At 39.1% G+C, this 27,046-nt stretch overlaps 1 protein-coding gene across 3 annotated transcripts in view; it reads right to left on the bottom strand.

The window, feature by feature from the left end:
* The window catches only part of Sbf2 (SET binding factor 2), a 250,978-nt gene that overhangs the window by 198,153 nt on the left and 25,779 nt on the right, over positions 1-27,046 (bottom strand). For all 3 annotated transcript variants that reach the window (XM_090348160.1, XM_090348161.1, XM_090348162.1), the window contains exon 2: positions 2,885-2,970. In XM_090348160.1, coding sequence (XP_090204286.1) covers positions 2,885-2,970 — 86 coding nt within the window. The remainder of the gene's footprint in view (positions 1-2,884; positions 2,971-27,046) is intronic.

Raw genomic sequence — 27,046 nt, 5'->3', positions numbered from 1 at the left:
GCTAGGAATTAATTAATGTTATACACTAAAAGTCATTCTGTGTTGTAAAGAAAATGACTTTTCCCTGTACACACAAAACAAGTCACTACCTGCACTACAATCAATAAACATTTAAGGGAATGGGCCAAATTAGAGTAATATTTCATTATTTCTGTCTTTGGTTTTGACACAATAGGAGTACAGTACAGTTGTTTAAATTATTGCTGGTTATATACAGAATTACAAATATCAAATACATGAAAGGATAACATGCTGGGTACAGTGGCTCACACCTGTAATCCTAGCTACTTAGGAGGCTGAGATCTGAGGATCATGGTTCAAAGCCAGCCACAAAAATCTGTGAGATTCTTATGTCCAATTAACCACCAGAAAACCAGAAGTGGTACTGTGGCTCAAGTGGTAGAGTGATAGCCTTGAGCTGAAGAACTCAAGGACAACACCCAGGCCCAGAATTCAAGTCCCACAAACGACAGAAAAAAAAAAAAAGATAACACAAGGCAATAAATAATTTTAAGAGACCACAAGAAATTAGTAGTCATTTTTTTTCTTCCTATTTTTATTTTTTGCCAGTCCTGGCGTTTGAACTCTGGGCCTGAGCACTGCTCTTGGACACTTTTTGCTCAAGGCTAGCATTCTACCACTTTAGTCACAGCACTACTTCTGGCTTTTTCTATGCATGCCATACCAAGAAATTGAGCCAGGGTTTCATGCATGCTAGGCAAGCACTCTGCCACTAGGCTACACTCCAGGCCCAGCAGTAATTTATTTTGTTGTAATGTGATTTAATATATAATAAATTTATTTTGTACTTGATGAAGCATGATAGATAATAAAGAATAAGAACTATTAGCAATTAGGGGGGAAAAGTTAAGAAAACTTACAATATAATCTAACATTTTAAATATTTAAGTATTAATCTAGCCCATAAAACTTTGAAATACTATGCTAAGAATCTGTCATATGGCCAGGAGTTTAGCCTAGTGGCAGAGTGCTTGCCTAGCATGCACGAAGACCGGGGTTTGATTCCTTGGTACCACATACATAGTAAAAAGCCAGAAATGGTGCTGTGGCTCAAGTGGTAGAGCTCTAGCCTTGAGAAAGCCCAAGGTCAGTGCCCAAGCCCTGAGTTCAAGGCCCAGGGCTGGCAAAAGAAAAAGAGAGAGAAAGAAAGAAAGAGAGAAAGACAGAGAGAGAGAGAGAGAGAGAGAGAGATAGAGAGAGAGAGAGAGAGAGAGAGAGAGAGAGAGAGAGAGAGAGAGGGAGAGAGAGGGAGAGAGAGGGAGAGAGGGAGAGAGGGAGAGAGAGAGAGAGAGAGAGAGAGAGAGAGAGAGAGAGAGAGAGAGAGAGAGAGAGAGAGAGGGAGAGTGAGTGAGTGAGTGAGTTAATCTGTCATGAAGTCATCTAAGAAAGTCATAAATAAAAAAAGTTGTCTACCACTGATACCTCCTAATCCAGCAGGACATAACTCCACCTGTTATTGTACAGGCACTTAAGAGCATCTGAACATTGGCAGTTTTACTACATAGAGTACAAGTTTCCTTTTTTGATAGCCAGTCAATGGGAATTTAATGGTTGTATGTAGTTTATAACAGCCAGGTCATTCTGTTTACCTTAATGCCATGGCAGACTCATGGAAGGTGGTAAAAAAGAGAACCAGAAAGATGGTCATTAAAAATTTCCAAATATGGGGCCGGGAGTTTGGCCTAGTGGTTAAAGTGCTTGCCTAGCATGCATGAAGACCCAGGTTCGATTCCTCGGTACCACATACATAGAAAAAAGCCAGAAGTGGTGCTGAGGCTCAAGTGGTAGAGCTCTAGCCTTGAGAAAGTCCAAGGACAGTGCTCAGGACCTGAGCTTAAGCCCAGGACTGGCAAAAAAAAAAAAATTTCCAAATATGACTTTGAAGATTTGTTCTTCAATTACAATAAAGAGAAAGAAGAAAGAGGAGTGTGTGGGTGTGTATGAGTGAGGAGGGGGCAGAAAAAGCGGACATTTACATGTTTAGGTAAATATACACATATGAACACTTTTCTTCCCAACAGTTCCTGTGATTTCAAGACCAACTCAAACCATAAATGGTAACCATTAAATGATCATTCAGTGTTTTGTTTTGTTTTGTTTTGTCAGTCCTAGGGCTTGAACTCTGGGCCTGGGTGCTGTCCCTGAGTTAGCCCTTGAGCAAAGGGGCCAGTTGCACATTTGTAGTGGTTAGTTGGAGATAAAAGTCTCTAGGTCCTTAGTGCCCAGGCTGGCTTTGAACTTCGATCCTTAGATCTCAGCCTCCTGGGTAGCTAGGATTACAGGTGTGAGCCACAGTGCGGGTGCATGGCTGAACATTCAGTTTCTTCTTTGTCTATGTTATTGCTTTGTTTTCACTACAACAAAAACCTGGGGAATTGGCTGGAAATGTGGCAGAGTGGTAGAGTCCTTGCCTAGTGTGCATGAAGCCCTTAGGTTCAATTCCTCAGTATCACATAAACAGAAAAAGCCAGAAGTAGTGGTGTGGCTCAAGTACTAGAGTGCTAGCCCTGAGAAAGTTCAAGGACAGTGCCCAGTCTCTGAGTTCAAACCCAAGGACTGGAAAAAACGAAAACAAAAACCTGGGAATTTTCAGAGAAAATATAATATTTGCTTAGTGATATACAAACTATTTAGGCTAAGATTTTTATTAATCAGAGTTTTTATGATTCTGAATATATAAATTTTACCTTTACTGGGAAAAATAAGAATGCAAAACCAACATTCTAGAATCAATAGATTTGGTGACATAAGAGAGAAGTAGATTATTTCTTGAAAAATGTTGCAGGAATATCAAAATATTTAACAAACAGAAATTCAATATTTAAAAAAAGAAAAATATCATAAAAGTATAATAATAATTTACCAATTCAATTCCTTGTGGAAAAGGTGTATCATCCCAGTCCTTCTGTGGAAATCTCTGGATTATTTTTCCCAGACCTTCTCCTGACCCTATTAAAAAAAAGAAAGGAAGAAAGAAAACTGATCAGTTTTAAGTTACTAAAATATCTGAATACACTTACACTAAATTTCATTTCCAAATAAATATCTGAGTGATATACAGGTTAAACATTTCTTAAATTTATAAAGAAACAGAAGTATTCCTCCATTGGGTACAAAATAATGTGGTCAAGTGTTTGTATGTATGAAAATAGAACAATGAAACCTGATGGAATTATTTTAAGAAAGGTGAGTGGAATAAGGAAAGGGAAATGCGGATGCACTATATTATATGTATAGAAAGGTAGTAATAAAGGGCCAGGAGTTTGGCCTAGTGCTTGCCTAGCATGCATGAAGACCCAGGCTGATTCCTGGGTACCACATACATAGAAAAAGCTGAAAGTGGTATAGCGGCTCAAGTGGTAGAGCTCTAGCCTTGAGAAAGCACAAGGACAGTGCTCAGGCCCTAGTTCAAGCCTGGGACTGGCAAAAATAAATAAGAAAACAAGAAAGATAGAGAGACAGACAGAGAAGGGGCGGGGAAAGAGGTAGGGAGGGAAGAAGGAAGGAAGGAAGGAGAAGGAGAAGGAGGAGGAGGTGGTAGTGTAGGAGGAGAGGAAGGGAGGGGAGGAAGGGAGGGAAAAGGAGGAGAGGAAGGGAGGGAAGGGCAGGGAAAGGGGGAAGAGGGAGGAGGAAGGAAGGAAGGAAATAACTAAACAAGCAGGTTCAAAGACAGCCCCTGCATTAAAGTCCTTGAGACTCTTATCTCCAATTAACCACCAGAAAACCAGAAGCTGCTCTGTGGCTCAAGGGGTAGGGTGGTAGCCTTGAGCTGAAGAGCTCATGGACAGTGCCCTGGCCCAGAGTTCAAGTTCCATGACCGACCAAAAAAAAAAAAAAGAAAAGAAGGTAATAACAAGTCCCCCAAACTGTACAACTAATTTATTCTAATAAAAGTGTTCTTCCAAAATAATACTGAAGTTGCAAGCAATCTCTCTCCTATAGCCTGACAGATAGGAAAGACACTGAAATCTAAACTCGAGGTATCTATTACATGATGGAAATATATTGCCCTCTGTGCTTCAAAAAGAAAGTAAAATCAATGTTCCAAGCTGAATTTTAAGGGTTTTTCTATGGAAACAAAAATAATCTTACATGACAAATGAGCCAGGCCTGGTGGTTCATGCCTGTAATCCTAACTACTCAGGAGGCTGAGATCTGAGGATTGTCATTCAAAGCCAGCCCAGGCACTAAAGTCCTTGACACTCCAGTTACCACTAGAAATCAGAAGTAGAGCTGTGACCCAAGGAGTAGAGCAGTAGCCTTGAACTGAAGAGCTCAGGGACAGTGCTCAGGCCCAGAGTTCAAGCCCCATAACCCATTAAAAAGAAAAAAAAAAGGACAAATGAAATTGAACTGGCAGGGGTAAGTTTCAGTTTGGGGTTATAGATACTGTAAGTCTAGACTTAAGCCCTTAACTTTTCTATTTCTCTCCTCCTATTCTACTCAAAGAAAAAAACCACTGAATTAAGGATATCAGCAGTAATTGTAAATAAATAAAAATAGACAGGCACTGGTGGCTCACGCCTGTAATCCTAGCTACTCAGGACACTGAGCTCTGAAGACTGAGGTTCAAAACCAGCCTAGGTGGGAAAGTCTATGAGACTCCTTTATCTCCAATTTACTATGAGAAAGCTAGAAATGGTGCAATGACTCACAAAGGTAAAACACTAGCTCTGAGTACAAAAGCTCAGAGACTGTGCCCATACCCTGAGTGCAAGGCCGAGGACTGGTACTAAAAGTTAAAACCCAGAATAAAAATGACTCCCCACAAGTGATATATCCAAATTAATCCAAGAAAATCTCAAGAATATAATGTCAATTATTATGGCCTGCATGTGTTCCCCTTATACAAATCTGAAACTTGGATCTCAAGGTAAGTAATGAGTAGGTCTTTGGACAGGTGACTGGTTCATAAATGGGTTAATACACTTATAATCAATAGGTTATCATGGAAGTAGTCTGATGATAAAGGCAAGTTCTCTGGCTCACTTATTTTCAGTCTCATCATTTGATGTTCTCTACCATGTTATAGTGCATCAAGAATCCCTCCACCCACTAAATGTTAAATTAGATTTTTTTTTGCCAGTGCTGAGACTTGAACTCGAGGCCTGGGCATTGTCCTTGGGCTTTCTCAAAGTTAGCACTCTACAACCTGAGCCACAGCACCACTTCCAGCTTTTTCTATGTATGTGGTACCAAGGAATTGAACCCAGGTCTTCATGCATGCTAAGCAAGCACTCTATCACATGGCCAGTCAAATCAGTTCTTGAACTAACCTCTAGAACTATGAGCCAAATAAACTTTTATTCTTTATAAAGTACCTATTATAATAAACAAAGAATAATATTTAAAATATAATTACCACTGTCATATTCTGAGACTACTGTATGAGGAACTCTGAGGCTTGCCTAAGTTCTGTCTGTAACCAGTATAAATTCTCTAACATCTCTGGGTCTTGGTTTCCCATCTACAAAGTTATCTAAAGTCTTTTCTCCCAATAGTCTATGCATAGTAAACGAACTAATGGAAAATGTGAAATTTACACATCTACCACAAGAGGGCATAAAACCTGAAAGATTAAAATTTCCTTCAGATAAAATCACCTTCCTAGGAAAACTATGTCAATTTAAATTAAACATCAATAATCTGTTTACTCTAAACTATTGCCTAATCACTGTTGTTTTATAATATATAGAATAAGTCTCTCATGGATGAACGGATCATAATACACAGACAGACAGACAGACAGACAGACACACACACACAGAGACACACACACACACACACACACACACGTATGTATGTATACCCAATGGAATTCTACTCATCCATTAGAATGATACTGTACTATCGGGAATCCAAAACTAGGAAAAAGATTATATTAAGTTAGCCAGAACCAAGGAGACATAGGCTGCATGGCTCTCCACATTTGTGCCAACTAGAATGTATCTATTAAACCTCAAGTAAACACACAGGATGGTAAAAGGAAAAAAAATATATATATATATATACGCACACACTGGGACATGAAAAATTATACAGGTCTCTGGGCACTCACTCTGAGTAAGACGAAAGGGAAGATATCCTTAGGAGAGGATCACAAAGGTTCAATAGCTATATGCATCTATATAAAATAATATTTATCAAAATGAACTCCAGAAAATGGAAACAAGAGTTTTTTTTCCCTTTGTTTCTGTTGTTTGTTTTCTTTGCCTTTTGTCTTGTTTCATCTGCCTTTTGGAGGGCAAAGTGTGTGTGGGGGGGAGAAACTGTAAGACAAAGGATGAACAAATGTAGCAGTGATGATAGTCACTAGATAGATACTACGTTGAAAATGTACTACACAATTTATGGATGGAGACCAGAGGGAAAAACTGGAAGAGAGCAAGGAAAGGTGGTGACATTGTTCAATAAATAAATAAACTGGGAGTGTGGCCTAGTGCTTGCCTAGCATGCATGAAGACCTGGGTTTGATTCCTCACTACTACATATACAGAAAAAGCCGGAAATGGTGTTGTAGCTTAAGTGGTAGAGTGCCAGCCTTGAGAAAGCTCAGGCACAGTGCCTAGGCCCTGAGTTCAAACCCCAGGACTAGCAAAAAAAAAAAAAAAAAAAGCTTAAAAAAGAAATTACTGGGCTGGGAGTTTAGCCTAGTTGGTAGAGTGCTTGCCTAGCATTCACAAAGACCCGGGTTCAATTCCTAAGTACCACATACATTAAAAAAAAAAAAAAAGCCGGAAGTGGTGCTAAGGCTGAAATGGTAGAGCTCTAGCCTTGAGAGAGTCTAAGGACAGTGCTCAGGCCTGAGCTTAAGCCCAGAACTGGCCAAAAAAAAAAAAAAAGTTATTATTTATCTGACTCAGGTAACTGTAGCCCCTATGTACATCAAATTTACAATACATTTTTATGTGTTTTTAAAAGAGACCCAAGCTGGGAATGTGACAGTGGTAGGGCACTTGTCTAGCATACAGGAAGTCCTGGGTTTGATTTCTCAGTATCACATAAACAGAAGAGGCTAAAAGTGGCTCTGTGACTCAAGTGGTAGAACACTAGTCTTGAGCAAAAGAAACTTAGAAACTGTCCGGGCCTGAGTTCAAGTCTCAGGACTGGCAAAAAAAGAAAAAAAACCTCATTCAATGTATCCCTATTAATGAATACATTTACTCTAAAGCAAAAAAGAGAAGAGCAAAGATGCCCATGGCTCATGTCTAACTCTGGCTACTTAGAAGACTCAGTCAGGAGGAACAAGGTTCCAGACTAAACAGAACAGAAAAGTTCAGGAAACTCAATCACAATGCAAGAAGATAGATGTGGCAGTGCGTGCAAGTCACCCCAGCTAGGACAGGAAAGAGATCATGGTGCAAATTAATAACCAGAGGGGACCCAATGTCAAAAATAGCAGTGCTAAAAAGAAAGGACCAAAAGCATGAATCAGAGATAGAGCATTTGTTTTGCAAGCACAAGGCCATGAGTTCAAACCTCTATACAACCAAAAGGAAAAAGGGACAGAAGAAAACCCTCTAAGGACCTCCAGAAACCAGTGTCTTTAAATGAAAAGGCCTAAATAAATTTCAAGAAATAGAGATGACAAACATCCTAATAGTTTAAACATATCTTCTGCCTATGATATGATGTTTCAACTCTGCAATTTTTCCAGCCATCTTAAAGTTCATTTTGAAGCAGAATTAAAACATAGACAATCTAAGCCATATATTTTTCTTGTCTGCTCTTCTCAAAAAGCAAACTTCAAAGGCCAGATGCCAATGGCTCAAACCTATAATTCTAGCTATTCAGGAGGCTGAGATCTAAAGTTCACAGTTTGAAACTAGCCCAACAGGAAAGTCTGTGAGACTTTTCTCTCCAATTAACCACCAAAGACCCTCAAAGGCACAAGTTACTTAAAGGAAAATTCCTTTTATTTGACCAGGCCTGGGGCTTGAACTCAGTGTCTGGGCACTGTCCCTGAGCTTCTTTTGCTCAAGGCTAGTACTCTACCACTTGAGCAACAGTGCCACTTCTGGCTTTTTCTGTATATGTGGTACTGAGGAATTGAACCCAGGGCTATGAAGCCCCAGGCAAGAACTATACCACTAAGCCACATTCTCACGCACAAGGAAAAAATTTTAAAGAACAATTTTGCTTATGTTATCATTGACCAAAACCCAGACATATGGCCATATTCAACCATAAGGAAGTCTCTTAGTTAAGTGAGAATTGGAGTGCTAAGAAAAGTTTTGTTTCTAAAGAAGATGGGAGAGATTAACTTGACTTCCATGTTAATCAATCCTTTTGTAGAACTACATAATAACATTTTTTAATTTCAAGTTTTGTTTCTAAACAAGAGGAAAAAACTGATATTAGGAGGCAACCAGTAGCTTCTACCAGAGTCTGCCCTTAGTATAATATTAAAGTGCCATATTCTTATGAGCCTCATGTCTCAGTAGCTGTCTTTACAAAGAATCTAGGTGCTTGTTAATCTATCACAAAGTCCTAATCCATTAGCATGTTATCTCTATAGGACACCAATGTGATATACTGAGGAATGGTGACATGAACAAAATTCCTATATACTAAATTATGGCAGAAGCCTGGGAGGAAGCATGACTCAAATGGTAGAATATTTGCCTGTGTAGCACAAGGCTCTAAGTTCAATTCTCAGTACCTCTCCCTGGAAACCCCACCTACTGTCACATGTCTCCAGGTGGCCCTGTCTGAGAACAGGCCCAGGCATTTTATATCAAGGGTGCTTTGAACATATTTTATTTTTTAAAAGAACTACGTTTGTGAATTTTACGTATACTGGCAAGCTTTTGAAAATGTATTTAATTTTGTAATGTTTACCAATGATTTATTTACAAGCTTATTTACTCAAATAAATGGAGCTGCTTACAAAAAAAAATTCTCAGTACCTCAAGATAAAATAAACAAATAAATAAATGCAAAGACCTAAACTGCTCTCCTAGCAATAAAGGTATTATAACAATATATTACACTGCTATTTCTGATATTCTCTGCTAATTAATTTGTGTGTATGTGTGTATGAGTATGTGTGTGGGCATAAGTTAGTACTGGAGCTTGAACTCAGGGCCTCACACTCTTGTTTGCCTCAAAGCTATTGTTCTATCACTTGAGTCACAACTCTACTTCTGGCTTTTTGCTGGTTGCCTAGAGATAAGGGTCTCTCTGGTTTGTCTGCTTGGTCTGTTTTTTTTGTAAAAGTATTTTAAATTGTAATTAATAGAAGGGTTACAGTTATATTTGCCAGATAGAAGGTTTGTTACTTCACAAACATTTATATGCCTTCTCATATTTTTGTTCCCATTTCAGTCCCCCTCATCTTGTTTTCCCCTCTTCCCTTTCCTATTACCCCACCCCTACCCTCATCTTGTTTTCCCTTCTTCCCTTTCCTATTACAAATAAACAAATAATCGCATATACAACATACCAGATAACAAGGTGAGATAACAATATGAGAATAACCAAGGAACTACAAAAGAGATGAGAAATAACATAGTACATTAAGAACAACAACCACACATTATATAATTCTTGTTTCCATATCCTGGAGGTCCTTTCATTTAGCCTCATCCTGTATGACCTTATGTATCTAGGTTTTGAGCTATTATAATCCTCTGCTAGGGGAGTCCATGGTTTGTACTAATTATTACAAATGAGGGAAACCATTGAGCCTATGTTCCTTTGGGTCTGGCTTACTTCACTTAATATGATTTTTTCCAAGTCTTTCCATTTCCTTACAAGTGGGGCAATGTCATTCTTTCTGATGGCAGCATAAAATTCCATTGTGTATAAATACCACATTGTGTTTAAGTACCATATCTTGATCCAATCATCTACTGAGGAGCATCAGGGTTGGTTCCATATCTTAGCTATGGTAAACAGTGCTATATGCAATGAACATTGTTATGCTAGTAGCTTTAATATGTCCTTGATTCTGGACCATTGGGTAGTGCCAAGTAGTGGAATTGCTGGGTCATAAGGGAGCTTTATGTTTAGTCTTTGAGGAACCGCCATATTGCCTCCAGAGTGGTTGAACAAGTTTGCACTCCCACCAACAGTGTAATAGTGATCCCTCCTGGCCACATCCCCACCAGTATCTCTTGTTATTAGATTTCTTGATAGTGGCCTTTCTAACTAGATGAGGTGGAATCTGAGTTGTTTTGATCTGGATTTCTTTTATGGTTATAGATGTCAAGCATTTCTTCATGTGTCTATAGGTCATTCTTATTTCTTCAGAGAAGTCTCTCTTTAAGTCCTTTAATGGGATGGTTATTTCTTTGAAGAGATTCAGTATTTTTAGCTGTAGATATATTTTAGATACGAGGCCTTTGTTGTATGGCTAGTGAAAAACTTCTCCCACTCTATGGGCTTTCTATTTAACTTGCTAGCTATGCCCTTTGCCATACAGAAGCTCTGCAGTTTAATGCAGTCCCACTTATCCAAACTTTCTTTGATTAAGAAATTTTTGTCCTCTCCTATTTCTTCTTGTAAAGTTTTCAGTATATCTGTTTTTACCTTGAGGTCTTTGATCCATTTGGAGTTAAATCCTGGTGCACAGTGACATAGAAAGTTCCAACTTTAGTTTTCTGCAGGTGATTAACCAGTTCTGCCAACACCACTTGTTGAAGAGGCTTTCTTCCATTCTTTTTCTTTGGCTCCCTTATCAAAGACTAGGTGGTCATAGGTCTGTGGGTTGATTTCTGGGTCTTCAGTTCTATTCCACTGGTCCTCAGGCCTGTTCTTGTGCCAGTACCAAGCTGTTTTGGTTACTATAACTTTATAATAGAGTCTGTTTTGGTTACTATAACTCTATAATCGAGTCTAAAGTTTGGTATTGAAATTCCTCCTGTGCTATTCTTTCTGCTAAGGATTGTTTTTTCTATACAGGGTCTTATTATTCCATATAAAATTTGGATTGCTTCTTATATTTCCTTAAAGAATGACATTGATATATTGATGGTTATTGCATTGAATTTGTAGGTAGCCCTTAGCATGATTGCCACTTTCACAATTTTAATTCTTTCAATCCAGGAGCATGGGATTTCCATTTCCTCAGTTCTACTTTAATTTCCTTTTTCAGGATTTTGAAGTTTCCATCATAAAGGTCCTTTACATTCTTAGTTAATTTCTTGGTACTTTGTTTTCTTTGAGGCTATTGCAAAAGGAGTTGCTTTCCTGATTGCTTCTTCGCTCCTCTCATTATTGGCATATAGGAAGGTAGTTGATTTTTGAGGGTTAATTTTATACCTTGCTACTTTGCCAAAGTTTCAAATCGGGTCAAACAACTTAAGAGTGGAATCTATAAGGTTCTTTAAATATAGAATCATGTCATCTGTAATGAGGGAAAGTTTCACTTCTTTCCCTAATTAGGTCCCCTTTATGCTTGTTTCTTGCCTTTTTGCTCTGGCTAGGAATTCTAATACCAATTTAAAAAGGAGTGGAGAGAGTGGGCAACCTTGCCTCATTCCTGATTTTAAAGGAAATAGCATTAACTTGTCTCCATTAAGTATAATGCCTACCGTAGGTTTCATTAAGTATAATTCTGGCTGTAGGTTTATCATACACAGCCTCTATTATACTGAGGAATCTTCCATGGATTCCTAATTTCTCCAGAGCTTTTATCATAAAAATATCATAGAAAAAATTATTATAGAAAAAAGCCGGAATTGGTGCTAAGGCTCTAGTGGTAGAGCTCTAACCTTGCTTGGGCTGGTTTTAACCATAATCCTCAGATCTCAAGCCTCCTGAGTAGCTTGGAATACAAGCATGAGCCAGCTATTAAATAGATTAAGGTTTTTGACAGATTAATATCTAATCACCAGGAACTAGGATCTGTTTTCGGCAAAGAGATCACATTTGGAACACTAGATGCTACAGGGGTGGTAGGTGCATGGAATAATAAAATATATGATTCCATTATGGTGACCTAAAATCAATCTGGTTTACAGACCTAAACTGTTTTGCTTTCAGTTATCCGGATCAAGCAAGCCCTTTGGACTTTTCATGTCAGCTCTAAGAACTCTGATCATAAGTTAACCATGCCCACCCACCTTGCCTCTGATACTTCAGAACTCTACTGAAATCAAGGAGTCAGTGGTCTCTCAAGTTCATATCAAGGCCAGAGAAAATGGTCATTACAACACTCCTTTAAGGATTCTAATATTAATCTTACCATTTTTGAAGCTAATAGAGAACATTATCTTGGTGATATAATTTGAGACCCTGTCACAAACAAACATAATGGAGGACAAATAGCACCTTCATTCGAGGGAAAAAAGATTAGTTCCCCTGGCAAGGGAAGATCAGGAAAATACCCCAAGTATTACCATTTCCATTCTTGAAACTTCATTCTTCCCTAATTTCTGATCCATCTTAACACCTAAGAAGTTTGATGTAGGTCTGAGTTCAGCCTACATTGTTGGGGTCTTTTTGTTGTTTTGTTTTGTCATTCATGAGACTTGAACTCTGGCCTAGGCATTGTTCCTAAACTCTTCAGATTAAGAGTAGCACTCAACCACTTTGAGCCACAACGCCACTTCCAGTTTTCTGGTAGTTCACTGGAGATAAGAATCTCAGGGCCTTTCCTGCCAGGGCTGCCTTTGAACCATGAACCTCAGATCTCAACTAAGATTACAGACATGAGCCATTGGCATCAGGCTACATTTTGTTTAACAGCATTTTAGGTCAAACTGTAGAAGTGGATATAGAAGATTATTCTAAGGCAAGCACAAAACTCATTAGTTTTCTAACCATAATTCTGCAAAGATTTAGAAACAAAGACCTGTCAATTAAAAAAAAAATCAGCTTCTCACACTCAGAACTATTCATGGTTTTGGTCAGATAACTCTGATGTGGTGATGGTGGTGATGATGATGATGGGGGGAGGAAGAGGAGGAAGAGGAGGAAGAGGAGGAAGAGGAGGAAGAGGAGGAGGAGGAGGAGGAGGAGGCAGAGGAGGAGTAGGAGGAGCAGGAGGAGCAGGAGGAGCAGGAGGAGCAGGAGGAGCAGGAGGAGCAGCAGAGCAATCTTAAGAAGCAGCATCCTGGTTTCTAACCACCAGATCCAGTAGCATTCTGCTTCCCCAATTATAGCAACCAAAAAGCCTCCAAATATTTCTAAATATGCTCTAGAAAGCAAGACCTCTCTTTAAATTCTACAGTAGAGTTAAAAACCACAATCCTCCCAAAATCCTTATAATCCTACGTCTCTAAAATGGATCAACACTTAGTCCACTGAAGCTTTACCTTTAACCAGCACTTAATTTCAAGTGACCCACCATAGCCAAGGTATGAAACATACCCAAGTGAATTTTACTCATCCATTAAAAAGAATGATAATGTATCATTTGCAAAGAATTAGAGGAAAAATCACTTTAAGTGAAGTTGAGTCAAGCCCAAAGTGACAAAGGATGTATGTTTTCTCTCATATGTGGAAGCTAGAGTTGGTGTACAAATATTTAAATATACAATTTTGGATAGAATCCAAGAGTACAAAGATATAATAATCGAAATATGGTAGATTCAGGGATGAACTCAATGGTATAATTCTGTAGAAAGGCTAACTCACAGCCCAAAAAAATAAACACTAAGAATCAGGTACTAAAAAGTGTGGAAGGGGATGGAGGTGGAGGGGACTGACAAGAGAAGAAGGATAGCATATTCTAAGAGAAGAAGGATAGCATATTCTGAGAGAACTGAGTTGGAGAAATAAGAGAATGATAAAAGCATGGGCTGGGAGTTCAGCCTAGTGGTAGAGTGCTTGCCTAGCATGCACGAAGGCCCAGGTTCAATTCCTCAGTACCACATGTATAGAATAAAGCCGGAGGTGGTACTGAGGCTCAAGTGGTAGAACTCTAGCCTTGAGAAAGTCCAAGGACAGTGCTCAGGCCCTGAGTTCAAGGCCCAAGATTGGCAAAAAAAAAAAAATCACTTGAAAAGCCGGGTGTCTGTGGCTCAAGCCTGTAGTTCTAGCTGTTCAGGAGGCTCAGATCTAAGAATCAAAGTTCAAAGCCAGCCCAGTCACTAAAGTCTGTGAGACTCTTATCTCCAAGGCTGAGATCTGAGAATCAAAGTTCAAAGCCAGCCCAGTCACTAAAGTCTGTGAGACTCTTATCTCCAATTAACCACCAAAAAAACTGGAAGTGGCATTGAGGCACAAGTGGTAGAGCACTATTCTTGAGCTAAAGAGCTCAGGGACAGTGCCCAGGTCCAGAGTTCAAGCCCCACAACAGGGGAAAGAAAAAAAAAAATCAATGGAAAAAGTGGAAAAGCAGATTCTAGAATGACAAGCTCCCAGGAATAACTCTTAGCCAACAGAACCACTCTTCCATAATCACCAAAACTGACATCATCAAGAAGCTGGCAAGTATACTGCCAAAATTGAAATACAATTTCAATGCAATCCCCATCAAAATCCCAAGGACATTCGTTACTGAAACAGAAGGTGTAATCCAAAGGTTCATATGGAACAACAAAATATCTAGAATAGCCAAAGCAAATCTAGGCAAAAAGAGCAATATGCAGAGTAGTATTACAATACCAGACTTCAAACTCTACAAAAGAGCCATAATAACACAAACAGCATGGTGCTAACACAAAAATAGACCAGAACATCAATGGAACAGAAGATCTAGAAATAAAACCACATACCTATAGTCAACTTATTGTCAACAAAGGAGCCAGAGATATACAGTGGAATAAACACAGGCTCTTCAATTACTGGTGTTGGGAAAAGTGGGCAGCCACATGCAGAAAACTAAATACTGATCCCAGCCTGTCATCATGCACAAGTATTAACTCAAAATAGATCAAAGACTTCAATATCAGATCTGAAACCTTGAAACTACTACACAATAGCGTAGGAGAGACACTGGAACACATAGGCACAGGCAAAAACTTCTTGAACAGAGTTCTAGGGTCACAACAGATAGGAGAGAGACTCAACAAATGAGACTACCTAAAAATAAAAAGTTTCTGCACAAAGGCATAATTACTAAATAGAAAGATAGCCAACCAACTGGGAAAAGATATTTACTAATTAATACATCAGACAAATGTTTAATATCCAATATCTACAGAAACTAATCCTCCCCAATCCAACAAGCCAATCACTAACGGGCAAGGGAAGAGAGACTTATCCAAAGAAGAGGTTAAAATGACAAAGAAACATATGGAAAATGCTCATCAACCATGGTCATAAAGGAAATGCAAATAAAAACAACCCTAAGATACTGATACCACCTTACCCAAATCAGAATGGCCAATATTCTCAGACAGCAGCAAAGGCTGGCGTGGATGCAGAGAAAGTGAAACCCTACTGCACTGCTGGTGGGAATGTAAACTAGTATAGCCACTCTGGAGGGCAGTTTGGAGATTTCTTAAAAAACTAAAAAAAGATTTTTTCTACGATCCAGCCATACCACTCCTAGGCATCTTCCCTGAGCATTATAACCCAGGATATGATAAGGACACATGCACAGCCATGGTCAGCACTGCCCTATTCACAATAGCCAAGCAATGGAAACAACCCAGATGCCCCACTACAGATGAATGGATACTAAAAACATGGTACATATATACAATGGAATTCTACATAGCCACCAGACAAGATAAAATAATGGCACTCACGGGGAAGTGGATGAAATTAGAGCATATCATGTTGAGTGAGATAAGTGAAGACCAAAGGAACAAAAGGTGCATGGTATCCTTGTGGCTATTAGATCCAAACAGTACAACAGCAATGACTCAATATTTGGGTACTCAAGGTTTTGGACATGGTCTTGGAGATATAAACATAACTACAAAGACATAAAAATCTATGATGGGCTATATACTCTATAGATATGTTTTATTACATATATTAATGTGTATCTATGACAGTCCGGGGCTTGAGCTCAGGGCCTGAGCACTGTCCCTGGACTTTTTCAAGGCTAGAGCTCTACCACTTGAGCCTCAGCACCATTTCTGGATTTTTTCTATATATGTGGTACCGAGGAATCAAACCTGTGTCTTCATGCATGCTAGGCAAGCACTTTACCACTAGGCAAAACTCCCAGCCCCTTAATTTTAATTATGTTCTAAAATCTATGTGCCAGTGATTATATATAGAGATTCCCTTCTTGAATATTTGTTAAACATGACATATGAAATACGTAAAAGTGAATGTTAATAAAATCTTTAATAAAAAACACTAAATTCATTTTTTCTTAGATTTAACACATCTTTTTTTCCATATATTTTTATTGTAATTAATAGAATGGTTATATTATATTCACCATATAGAAGGTGCATTACTTTACAAACATTGATACCCTTTCTCATGTCTTGGTCCCCATTTCCCTCCTCCCACCCCCACCCCTCATCTTGTTTTCCTCCCTTCCCTATCTGATTTCAAATAACCAAATATGCATATATACAATATATCAGAAAACAAGGTGAAATACTGTAACAATATGAGATAACCAAGGGACAGCAAAAGAGATGAGAGATAACATAGTACATTAAGGACAATAATCACTCATTATATGGCTTTTCTTTCTATATCCTAGAGGTCCTTTTTCATTTAGCATCATACTATATGGCCTTAAGTATCTGGGTTTTGTTCTATTGTAAATCTCTGCTAGGAGAGCCCAAGGTTTCTACTGATTATGACAAATGAGGGAAACCATTGAGCCTATATTCCTTTGAGTCTGGCTTACTCCACTTAATATGATTTTTTCTAAGTCTTTCCATTTTCTGACAAATGGGGCGATGTCCTCCTTTCTGACAGCAGCATAGAATTCCATTGTTAACACACCTTTTTTATAAGCCAAACTTCAGATTATGACTCAAAACTCCAGCCAGACACCTACTTTGTTTAACAAACTAAGTTTACCATGGTGAAAATAAATGGAAAACCTAGATAATAAAAATACAAGTGATTTCATAATTTTAAAGTGATCAACTACTTTATCATTATGCAGTTTTAAGATATATCTCCTTTATTCTTTGGTCAGTCATGGGTCTTGAACTTTGGACCTAGGAGCTGTCCTGTGCTCTTCAGCTCAAGGCTGGTGCTCTATCACTTAAGCTACAGAGCCAGTGATTGCATATAGAGATTCCCTTCTTGAATACTTGTTTGCTAACCATAATATTTGAAATATGATGTAAAAAGTGTTAATAAAACCTTTTAATTAAAAAAAAAGAATCTGGCAATTAAGAAAGCTGCTGTAAAGCCTGTAGAATTAGGAATCTACCACTAAAATAATCTGTCACACAAACTGCTGGCTCACCACCATCCCATCTCCCTTACTGTAAGGTCTGCTGGAAGGAAACTCCACGCAGTTCAGAAGAGGATTTATTGCGTGAGGAAAGAGCAGACTCCTGCCACCCAAGATGGAGTCGGGCAAGCAAGAGAGCTTAGGGCGGGAAGTGAGGGATTATATAGGGGAAGTGGATGTGATCTCAGAGGATGGGGAAACACCTCAGTGGGGACCTCTTACTGCCCGCAGGCATGCCAGTTGCCAAGGTTACAGGTGCTGGGCGGGGATTTCCAGGGTACAGGGGGAGAGAGCCAAGGGAAGAAGTCATTTCTTTTAGTCAGACCTAACACTTATAACCCTGACAACATAATTATCTAGCCTTCCATACAGGAAAATTGCCTAACAACTGCATCCTTCTTAGAATTTTGAACTACAATCCTCCCACCTCCACTATAATAGATCCTTATCATTTCTTATGCAGATTGCAACAATATTTTCCTAATTGAGCACCTTGAGTTCACTGTTGCTCATTCCAAATTACCCTACCCCATCACTGCTATAATTTATAATACATGTTACTCTATTAACTCATCATATTCTCATATTTCTTATATGTGAGACAGTAGTGGCATTTCTAATAATGTGAATCTACCCAGTTATCACCCATGTCTTAGGAGCACCTAATTTCAACAATCTGTTTATCATTTCCCTACCATCAGATCATTCATCTTAACTCATCCTTTAACTATATTATCTCTTTTATCTTCTCTTTACTCTTACTCCTAATTCCCTTACCACTAAGTTAGCTCTTACAGATTTTAGAAGATTCAAGCATCATTTCCTGTCAGAAATATTCCTCACATGTAATGCCCCAAGATTAAGGGTGCTCCTTCCCTATCTTACTCACATTTTTTAGTGGCAAGAAGCACATTTTGAACTCAGGGCCCCTGAGCTTGCTAGGTATGTGCTGTAAGACTTGAGCCATATCTTCATTAATTCCTCCAAAAGAACTGAATAATAATCCCATCATGGATTGCTCTAATTCTTTTTTTTTTTTTTGCCAGTCCTGGGCTTAAGCTCAGGACTTGAGTACTGTCCTTGGATTTTTCTCAAGGCTAGAACCCTACCACTTGAGCCTCAGTACCACTTCTGGCTTTTTCCAAATATGTGTACCAAGGAATTGAACCTGGGTCTTCATGCATGCTAGGCAAGCACTCTATCACTAGGCCAAACTCCCGGCCCTGGATTGCTCTAATTCTTACATAATGTTCATCTAGAAGAAGAACCTAAGAAATATAAAACAAACAATTAACAATTCAGAATAAAAACTTTTTAAAAGATTAAAGGGCAGAAAGGAGTGCCTGATGCAATATATTACATCATGTAATCTTCTGATTATATGTCTATAATCCCACAGCAAAAGAGGCTAAGGCAATAAGATTCTGAGTTCAAGATCATCCCAAATAGCAAGTTCAAGGTCACCCTAGGATGCACAGCAATACTGTGTTACAAAGAAAGAGAGAAAAAGAGAAAGAGAAAGAGAGAGAAGAGAGGGAATGAAGGAGGAAGAAAGGAGGGAGAGAGGGAAGAAAGGAGAGAAAGAGGAAAAGGGAAGAAAAAAGAGAAAGGTAGGGAGACAAGGAGGGGGGGAGGGAGGGAAGAGGAAAAGAAAGGGAGAGGGGGGAGAGGGAGAAGGGAGGGAGAGAGTGGGAGAAAGGAGGGGGAGAGAGGGAGAAGAGAGAGGGGGAGAGGGAGGGAGAGAGAAGGAGAGAGGAGAGAGAGAGGGAGGGAGGGAGAGAGGAGGGGGAAAGGGGAGGGAAAGGGAGGGAGAGAGAGATAGAGAGACAGACAGAGGGAGAGAGAGGGAGAGAGGAGAGAGGGGAAGAGAGGGGGAGAAGGAGGGAGAGGAGGAGAGAAAGGAGGAGGGGGCAGAGAGGACGAGAGGGGGAGAGAGGGGGAGAGAGGGGGAGACAGGGGGAGACAGGGGGAGACAGGGGGAGACGGGGAGACAAGGGGAGAGAGGAGGGGACAATTGATACTGTGGCAAATGTCTGTAAACCCAACTACTTAGGAAGCTGAAGCCGAAAGATTTTGAGTTTGGTAACACAGGGAGACTCTTATCTCAACATAAATAATAAAGTAAGGTTGAGGATGTAGTTCAATGGTAGCATCCATGAGGCCCTGAGTTCAATTCCCAGAACCACAAAATTTAAATCATATAAATGAATGTATAAATTAGTGTTTTAAGAAAGTATATCAAGGGCCAAGGAGTTTGGCTTAGTGGTAGAGTGCTTGCCTAGCATGCATGAAGACCTGGGTTCGATTCCTCAGTACCACAAACATAGAAAGAAGCAGAACATGGTGCTGTGGCTCAAGTGGAAGAGCTTTATACTTGAGAAAGTCCAAGGACAGTGCTCAGGCCCTTGAGTTCAAGCCCCAGGACTGGCAAAAAAAAAAATAAATAAAAATAAAGGAAGAAAGAAAGAAGGAAAGAATATCAATTTCCTTGCCTCTTACAATGTAATCAAAAGACATTATGTATTTTTTATAATTGAAGAAACAAATATAATAATATCATTTAAAATAATGGTGTGTCTTCTAATTTAACAATGTCAGAATAGCAAATGAATTTCAAGAAGTAGAAGATAATTGCTAAACTTACTAAACTTCCCAACTTTCATATTGGAAAACCATTCCCTATCATCTATGGTTATTGAATATATTTACTTCTCTATAAAATGTATACTAACAGAACAAACAGATTGAAAATAGAACCTCAGAAAACAAAAGATAAGGAAATGAAGAGCAACTTTTTTCATTTTTTGAAAGGGAAACTTTTAAATTCATATTCTATTTATTAAATGCTTTTGTCAGGAACTCGACTATGAGCCTTAAGCTTTCCTTTTCCCTCCACACTATTATTCTACCACCTGAGCCACACCTCAACTTCCAGCTTTTTGGTGGTTAATTGGAGATAAAAGTTTTGGAATTTGCCTGTCCTAGCTGGCTTCCAGCCACAATCTTCAAATCTCGGTCTCCTAAGTAGCTAAAGGAATGAGCCACCATCACCTGACTGTCACTTGGCATTTTTTACTCAAAACTTACTCAAGATTTGAAATATCTCATGCCATGTGAAGTAAGCCAAGCTCAAAGACAAATGGCTCATCTTTTTTCTCATGTGTGGAAGCTAGATCTAAAATAAAAGTGGACATAAAAGCTGTAACAGGACTCTAGGCATTTATACACGAACTGTCAGACTAAAGGACACCCTGAGGAGAGGAACCCAAAGGTATAACTTCTCTCAACATTCTTTGGTTGTTATTACTTAAACTTGACACTTAGGCACTGTACCTGAACTCTTCTGCTCAAGGCTATCAACTATCCCACTTTGAGCCATAGTGCCACTTCCAGTTTTCTGTTGGCTAACTGGAAAAATGAGTCTTATGGATTTCCCTCGGCTAACTTTGAACCGTGATCATCAGATCTCAGCCTCCTAGGCAGTTAGGATTATAAGTATGAGCTATCAAGGCCTGGCCTCTGAATATGTGTAATACTATTTATCAAAACCAATTACAGAAAATGGAAATATAAATTTTTATTGCTATTATTATCGGTGGTGATGGTGGTGATACTTGGTTTTACTTTTGGGTTTTACTTAGGGGAAGGAGCAAAGGGGATGAAGAAAGGGAGAAGATAGGGTAAATAAATGCAATCATGGTATTCAATATACACTATGTGGAAAATGAACTATAGAACTTGTGGGCAGGTACATAAGAGGCAAACTGGGGGAAAGCCAAATAAGAAATGACATTGCCTAAAAGAAGAAATGTACTCATTATTTGATAATGGTAACCTCTATGTAGAACACCTTAGTAATAATAAAATTATACTTTAAAAAATGACTTCCTTTTTACACAAAAGATTTCAAATATTTCAAACGTTGGTTCTATTTTAAATAGTTTGTATGGTTGGGCACTGGTGGCTCACACCTGTAATCCTAGCTACTCAGGAGGCAGAGATCTGAAGATCATGGTTTAGAGCCAGCCTGGGCATGAAAGGCCATGAAACTCCAATAAACTACTCAGAAAAGGCTGGAAGTGGCACTGCAGCTCAAGTGGTAGAGTGCTGGCCTTGAGCACAAAGATTTCAAACTCCACAAACAGCCAAAAACCAACAAAAAAAGTTTAGGAGACAGTTTACCACCTTTAGAGTAGGAAGGTATTAGGAATCTGATTTGACAAAATTTTTAATAGTATTTTTATTAAAAAGAACAGTCAGGGGCTGAGAATTTGGCCTGGTAGTAGAGAGCTTGCCTAGCACACACAAGGACCAAGGTTCCTCAGTACTACATACATAGAAAGAAAGCCAGAAGTGGTGTTGTGGCTCAAGTGGTAGAGCACTAGCCTTGAGGAATGCCCAAGGACAGTGCTCAGGCCCTGAGTTCCAGTCCCAGGACTGGCCAAAAAAAAAAAAAAAACAGTCGGGCAACAGGGACTCATATCTATAATTCTATCTCCTCAGGAAGTAGAGATTGGGACAATCATAGTCTGAGACTAGTTCCTCCAAAAGGATTATAAGACCCATTTCAATAGAAAAATGCTGAGAAGTGGTGGCACATGTCTGTCATTCAGCTATGGTGGGAAGAAAAGGAAGACCGAATTCCAACCAGGTACAACCAGATACAGGCAAAGAAAGTAAAAAAAAGTGAAACTCTATCTCAAAAGTAATTAGAGGAAAAAGGGCTGGCTGTGTGGCACAACACCTTCCAAACCAAGTACAAAGCCCTCAATTCATACCCTACTACTGCCAAATAAATAGGTAAGACATGAAATATATTTTCATTACTATCCCAAAGAATATGTTACTCATAATTAGGATGAAAAACATTTGAGCTTATGTAATTTTTAAATAGTTTTTTACTTTATTTTTTGTATAATCATTAAGTAGTTGTAGAAAAGAGTTGCCATGTAAAGCAGTTTATGAATACAAGATAATCTTAATGAATGTTACCCCTTTTGATATACTCACCCATCTCTCCCTACCCATCCCTTTACTCACTCTTCTTAATTTTGTAGGTTTACATTTGATTCTATAATTTTTTAAATTACTGGCAATCTTCCAATCCTTGAGCCAGCCACAGGTGGTTCACACTTGTACTTCTAGTGAAGAAGCAGGTATCTGAGGATTATGGTTCAAAGCCAGCCCAGGGAGGAAAGTCCACAGGACTCTTATTTTCAGTTAAGCACCAGAAGAACTATAAGTAAAGCTATGGTTGAAGAAATAACCACTACCCCCCAAAAAAAGAATAGTGACACAAAAAATGCATATACATACATAAATATGATATGTACGTTATATGAGATTATCAGTATGTAACAAGTTCAGTTAATAAAGTCTCAGTAGAACATAAAATAGGCCAGATAAATTAGGATGTGTTTTTTTTTTGTTTTTGTTTTTTTGCCAGTCCTGGGCTTGAGCTCAGGGCCTGAGGACTCTCCTTGGATTTTTCTCAAGGCTAGAACTCTGCCACTTGAGCCTCAGCACCACTTCTGGCTTTTTCTAGGTATGTGGAACCAGGGAATCGAACCCGGGTCTTCATGCATGCTAGGCAAGCACTCGACCACTAGGCCAAACGCCCAGCCCTAGGATGTTTTTAATAGATACAGTCTTTTAGAAAAACAATTTCCGGGCTGGGAGTGAAGCCTAGCGGTCGAGTGCTTGCCTACCATTCATGAAGCCCTGAGTTCAATTCCTTGAACCACATACATAGAAAACTTTACAGGAAGGAATAGGAGATACACTAGGCCTCCTTGGCACAGGTCGAAACTTTCTTAATAAGGACCAAGAATCACAACAAATCAGAGAAAGGCTGTATAAGTGGGACTGCATTAAACTGCAGAGCTTTTGTATGGCAAAGGACATAGCTAGTAAACTAATCAGGAAGCCTACAGAGTGGGAGGAGATCTTCACCAACCAAACAACGGACAAAGGCCTCATATCTAAAATATATCAACAACTCAAAAAATTGAATCACTCCAAAACTAACCTCCAAAGTAACAACCATCCCATTAAAAGATGGGCCAAAGACTTACAGAGAGTCTTCTCTGAAGAAGAAACAAAAATGGCCTATAGACACATGAAGAAATGCTCAACATCTCTGGTCATAAAAGAAATGCAAATCAAAACAACTCTAAGATTCCACCTCACTTCAGTTAGAATGGCCAGGATCTGTTGTCACAGATGCTGGAGGAGATGTGGCCAGGAGGGATCACTACTACACTGTTGGTGGGAGTGCAAACTCGTTCAACCACTATGGAAAGCAGTGTGGCAGTGCCTCAAAAGGCTAAACATAGAACTCCCCTATGACCCAGCAATTCCACTACTTGGCATTTATCCAACCATCCAGAAACAAAGACATACTAAACCCACTAGCACAACAATGTTCACTGCAGCACTATTCACCATAGCAAAGATACGGAACCAACCTAGATGTCCCTCAGTTGATGAGTGGGTCAACAAGTTGTGGTATTTGTACACAATGGAATTCTATGCTGCTGTCAGAAAGAATGACATCGCCCCATTTGTTAGGAAATGGAAAGACTTAGAAAAAATCATATTAAGTGAAGTAAGCCAGACTCAAAGGAACTTAGGCTCAATGGTTTCCCTCATTCGTCATAATCAGTAGAAACCTTGGGCTCTACTAGCAGAGATTTGCAATAGAGCAAAATCTTGATACATAAGGCCATATAATGTGAAGCTAATTGAAAGAACCTCCAGGATATTGAAACAAAAGCCATATAATGAATGACTGTTGTCCTTAATGTAGTATGTTGTCTCTCATCTCCTTTGATGTCCCTTGGTTATCTCATATTGGTATAGTATCTCACTTTGTTATCTGATATATTGAATTTATTTGTATTTGGATATTTGAAATTTGATAGGGAAGGGGGGAAAACCAAGACGGGTGGGGGGTGGGGGGGGAGGGAAATGGGTACCAAGACATGTGAAAGGGTATCAATGTATGTGAATTAATGCACCTTCTATCTGGCAAATATCATGTAACCCTTTTACTAATTACAATAAAAAAAATTTAAAAAAATAATTATTTTCAAAAAAAAAAAAAAGAAAAGGCCAGAAGTGGTGCTATGACTCAAGTGATAGAGCTCTAGCCTTGAGAAAGCTCAAGGACAGTGCCCAGGCTGGGAATTCAAGGCCAGGACTGGCAAAAAGGAAAAGGCAAGGAAAAATAATTCCCCCCAGGCACCAGTAATCCAACCACCTAGGAGAATGAGATTTGAGGCTTGAAGCCAGCCCAAGCAGAAAAATCCATGAGATTCTTATCCCTAATTAACCAGCAAGAAGTAAAGCTGTTCATCAATTGTCAGAACACTAGCCTTAAGCACTGAAGCTCAGGGATAGCACCAGGCCCTGAGTTCAAGCCCCAGGACTGGTAGAAGCAAGTAACAACAGTAGAAACCAATTAACTATGAAAAAAGCAGTTGTACAGTGGTGTTAAGTATGTTCTTGAGACAACTGTAAACAACAAAATCCAAGGGAAAAAAAGTACTATTTGTTCCTAAAGACTAACCAAAGGTAAGTTGTATTTGTGCTATTATAAACAGAAATGTATTTCCTAATAAGTGTTCTATTTTTATTTTATTATCTCTACAGGAGTTCCAGATTACAATAACTACGTCACTTGTTTTTCTAAAGAGAAAAGCTGGGTTTTTGTGTTCATTTCTTTAGTAATATGAAAAGTCTTACCATAAAAGTTCTTAAAAGAACATTCTGTGAAGTTTACGTCTAGCCATCTCAAGGGAAACTATTACTTAAAAAAATAGAGCATACGTTTAATAAGCACAAGGTGCTATGCTCGCCCTGGGTTAGATCCTCAGAACATATAAACAACAACAAATCTTTCATATAGCCTGTTGCTATTAATATAAACTGGCAAAATCAATGGAAATTAGAATTAGTATAGGTTTTACAAGTTTATAGGCCTTTTAAATAGGATTTTCAGCTAGACATGGTGATTCACACCTATAATCCTAGCTACTTAGGAGGATGAGATCTGAGAATTACAGTTCAAAGCCAGGAAAGTCTGTGAGACTCTCATCTCCAATTAACCAACAAAACAAAAAAAAGCTGGAAGTAGAGCTGTGGCTCCAGTGGTAGAACACCAGTTTTAAACTCAGATCAACAGTGCTCAAGCCCTGAGTGCAAAAGTATTCAGGATAGATGTATAAAGCCATTTACTATCTATCCTAAATAATGAAAAAATAGGGGCCAGGAGTTTGGCCTAGTGGTAGAGTGCTTGCCTAGCATGCACGAAGACCCAGGTTCAATTTCCTAGATACCACATGCATAGAAAAAAGCCAGAAGTGGTGCTGTGGCTCAGGTAGTAAAGCTCCAGCCTTGAGAAAACCCAAGGACAGTATTCAAACCCCGAGCCAAAGAAAAGAAAAGAAAAGAAAAGAAAAGAAAAGAAAAGAAAGATATCTTAGGGGTTGGGAGCACAGCCTAGTGGTAGAGTGCTTGCCTAGCATGTACAAAGCCCTAGGTTCAATTCCTTGGTAACACATGCTCAGAAAAAGCTGGAAGTGGCACTGTGGCTCAAGTGGCAGAGCACAAGCCGTGAGCAAAAGTGTCCAAGGACAGTGCAGAGGCCCTGAGTTTAGTCCCCAGGACTGGCAAAAAAAAAAAATCTGAGTACACATGTAATGTCAGCAAAATGTAACAATAGGAGGTTCCAACGTACATTTCCCCAGAGTAAAAATGTTTATCAAACCCAGCCTACAATACAGTGCCAAGAGATAGCCTTGACACATGGGGGAAAGAGTGAAGTGAGTACCTAATTTACCATGTACCTGACACCTGACCTACTTATCTGTAGACCACGGCATTAACTCCACACTACCCCTACACCTATCTCATGACAGACCCCAACATAAAATGTGCCTTCCCACATAACCTAGCATAGGGCCTTCCCACTGCAGACCTACCAGCAGACCTGCCAGCAGACCTGCCAGCAGACCCTGCCAAAATCCAGACAGCTAGACTGCCAGCCTACCCAGAATCCCTTAGCCTGAATGTCTGGAAAAGTGCTTCCATTCTGTAAAACAGGGTTGAAGAGCTATTTGTTTTTTATTTTTCAGAAGTATATTTTTTTTATTTAAGAATTTATTAACATTGATTTTTACATCATGTTAGGACCTACTTTTTTCCCTGGGGCCCATTTGGTATTTATAACTCAATTCATAGGCCATACATAATTATGACTAAAGGCAGACAGGTCAATGGTAGCCATTCAGAAAGTGTTTGTTAAATTATATATCAAATAATTCCTCAGGCTTTAAAAGACCTGATAGGGGTGCTATTCCTCTGATAGAAAAGGTGATTTCTCCTCCAAAGAAGTAGATAATAAGGACTTGAACTCAGGGCCCGGGCACTGTCCGTGAGCTTTCTCAAGGCCAGCGCTCTACCACTTGAGCCACAGCACCACTTACGGCTTTTTCTGTGTATGTCATACCAAGGAATCAAACCTAGGGCTTTGTGCAAGCTAGGCAAGCACTCGACTGCTAGACCAGACTCCCAGCCCAATAAAAAATTCCTCAAAAAATTAAATAAAAAATTAAAATTTTTTGTCCATTTATTTATTGATGATAAAAAATAGGAAGACAGATTGTATGTATTTATTCAACATTTTTTTACAAGTTCTCATATGTGATAAGCCCTGGGAAATCAACACTGGAAACCCTTTTCACCAAG

This window comes from Megascapheus bottae, chromosome 16, assembly GCF_031878675.1.
Source record: "Megascapheus bottae isolate mThoBot1 chromosome 16, mThoBot2.hap1, whole genome shotgun sequence".
Taxonomy (NCBI): domain Eukaryota; kingdom Metazoa; phylum Chordata; class Mammalia; order Rodentia; family Geomyidae; genus Megascapheus; species Megascapheus bottae.
This window is presented reverse-complemented; position numbering and strand designations above follow the sequence as displayed.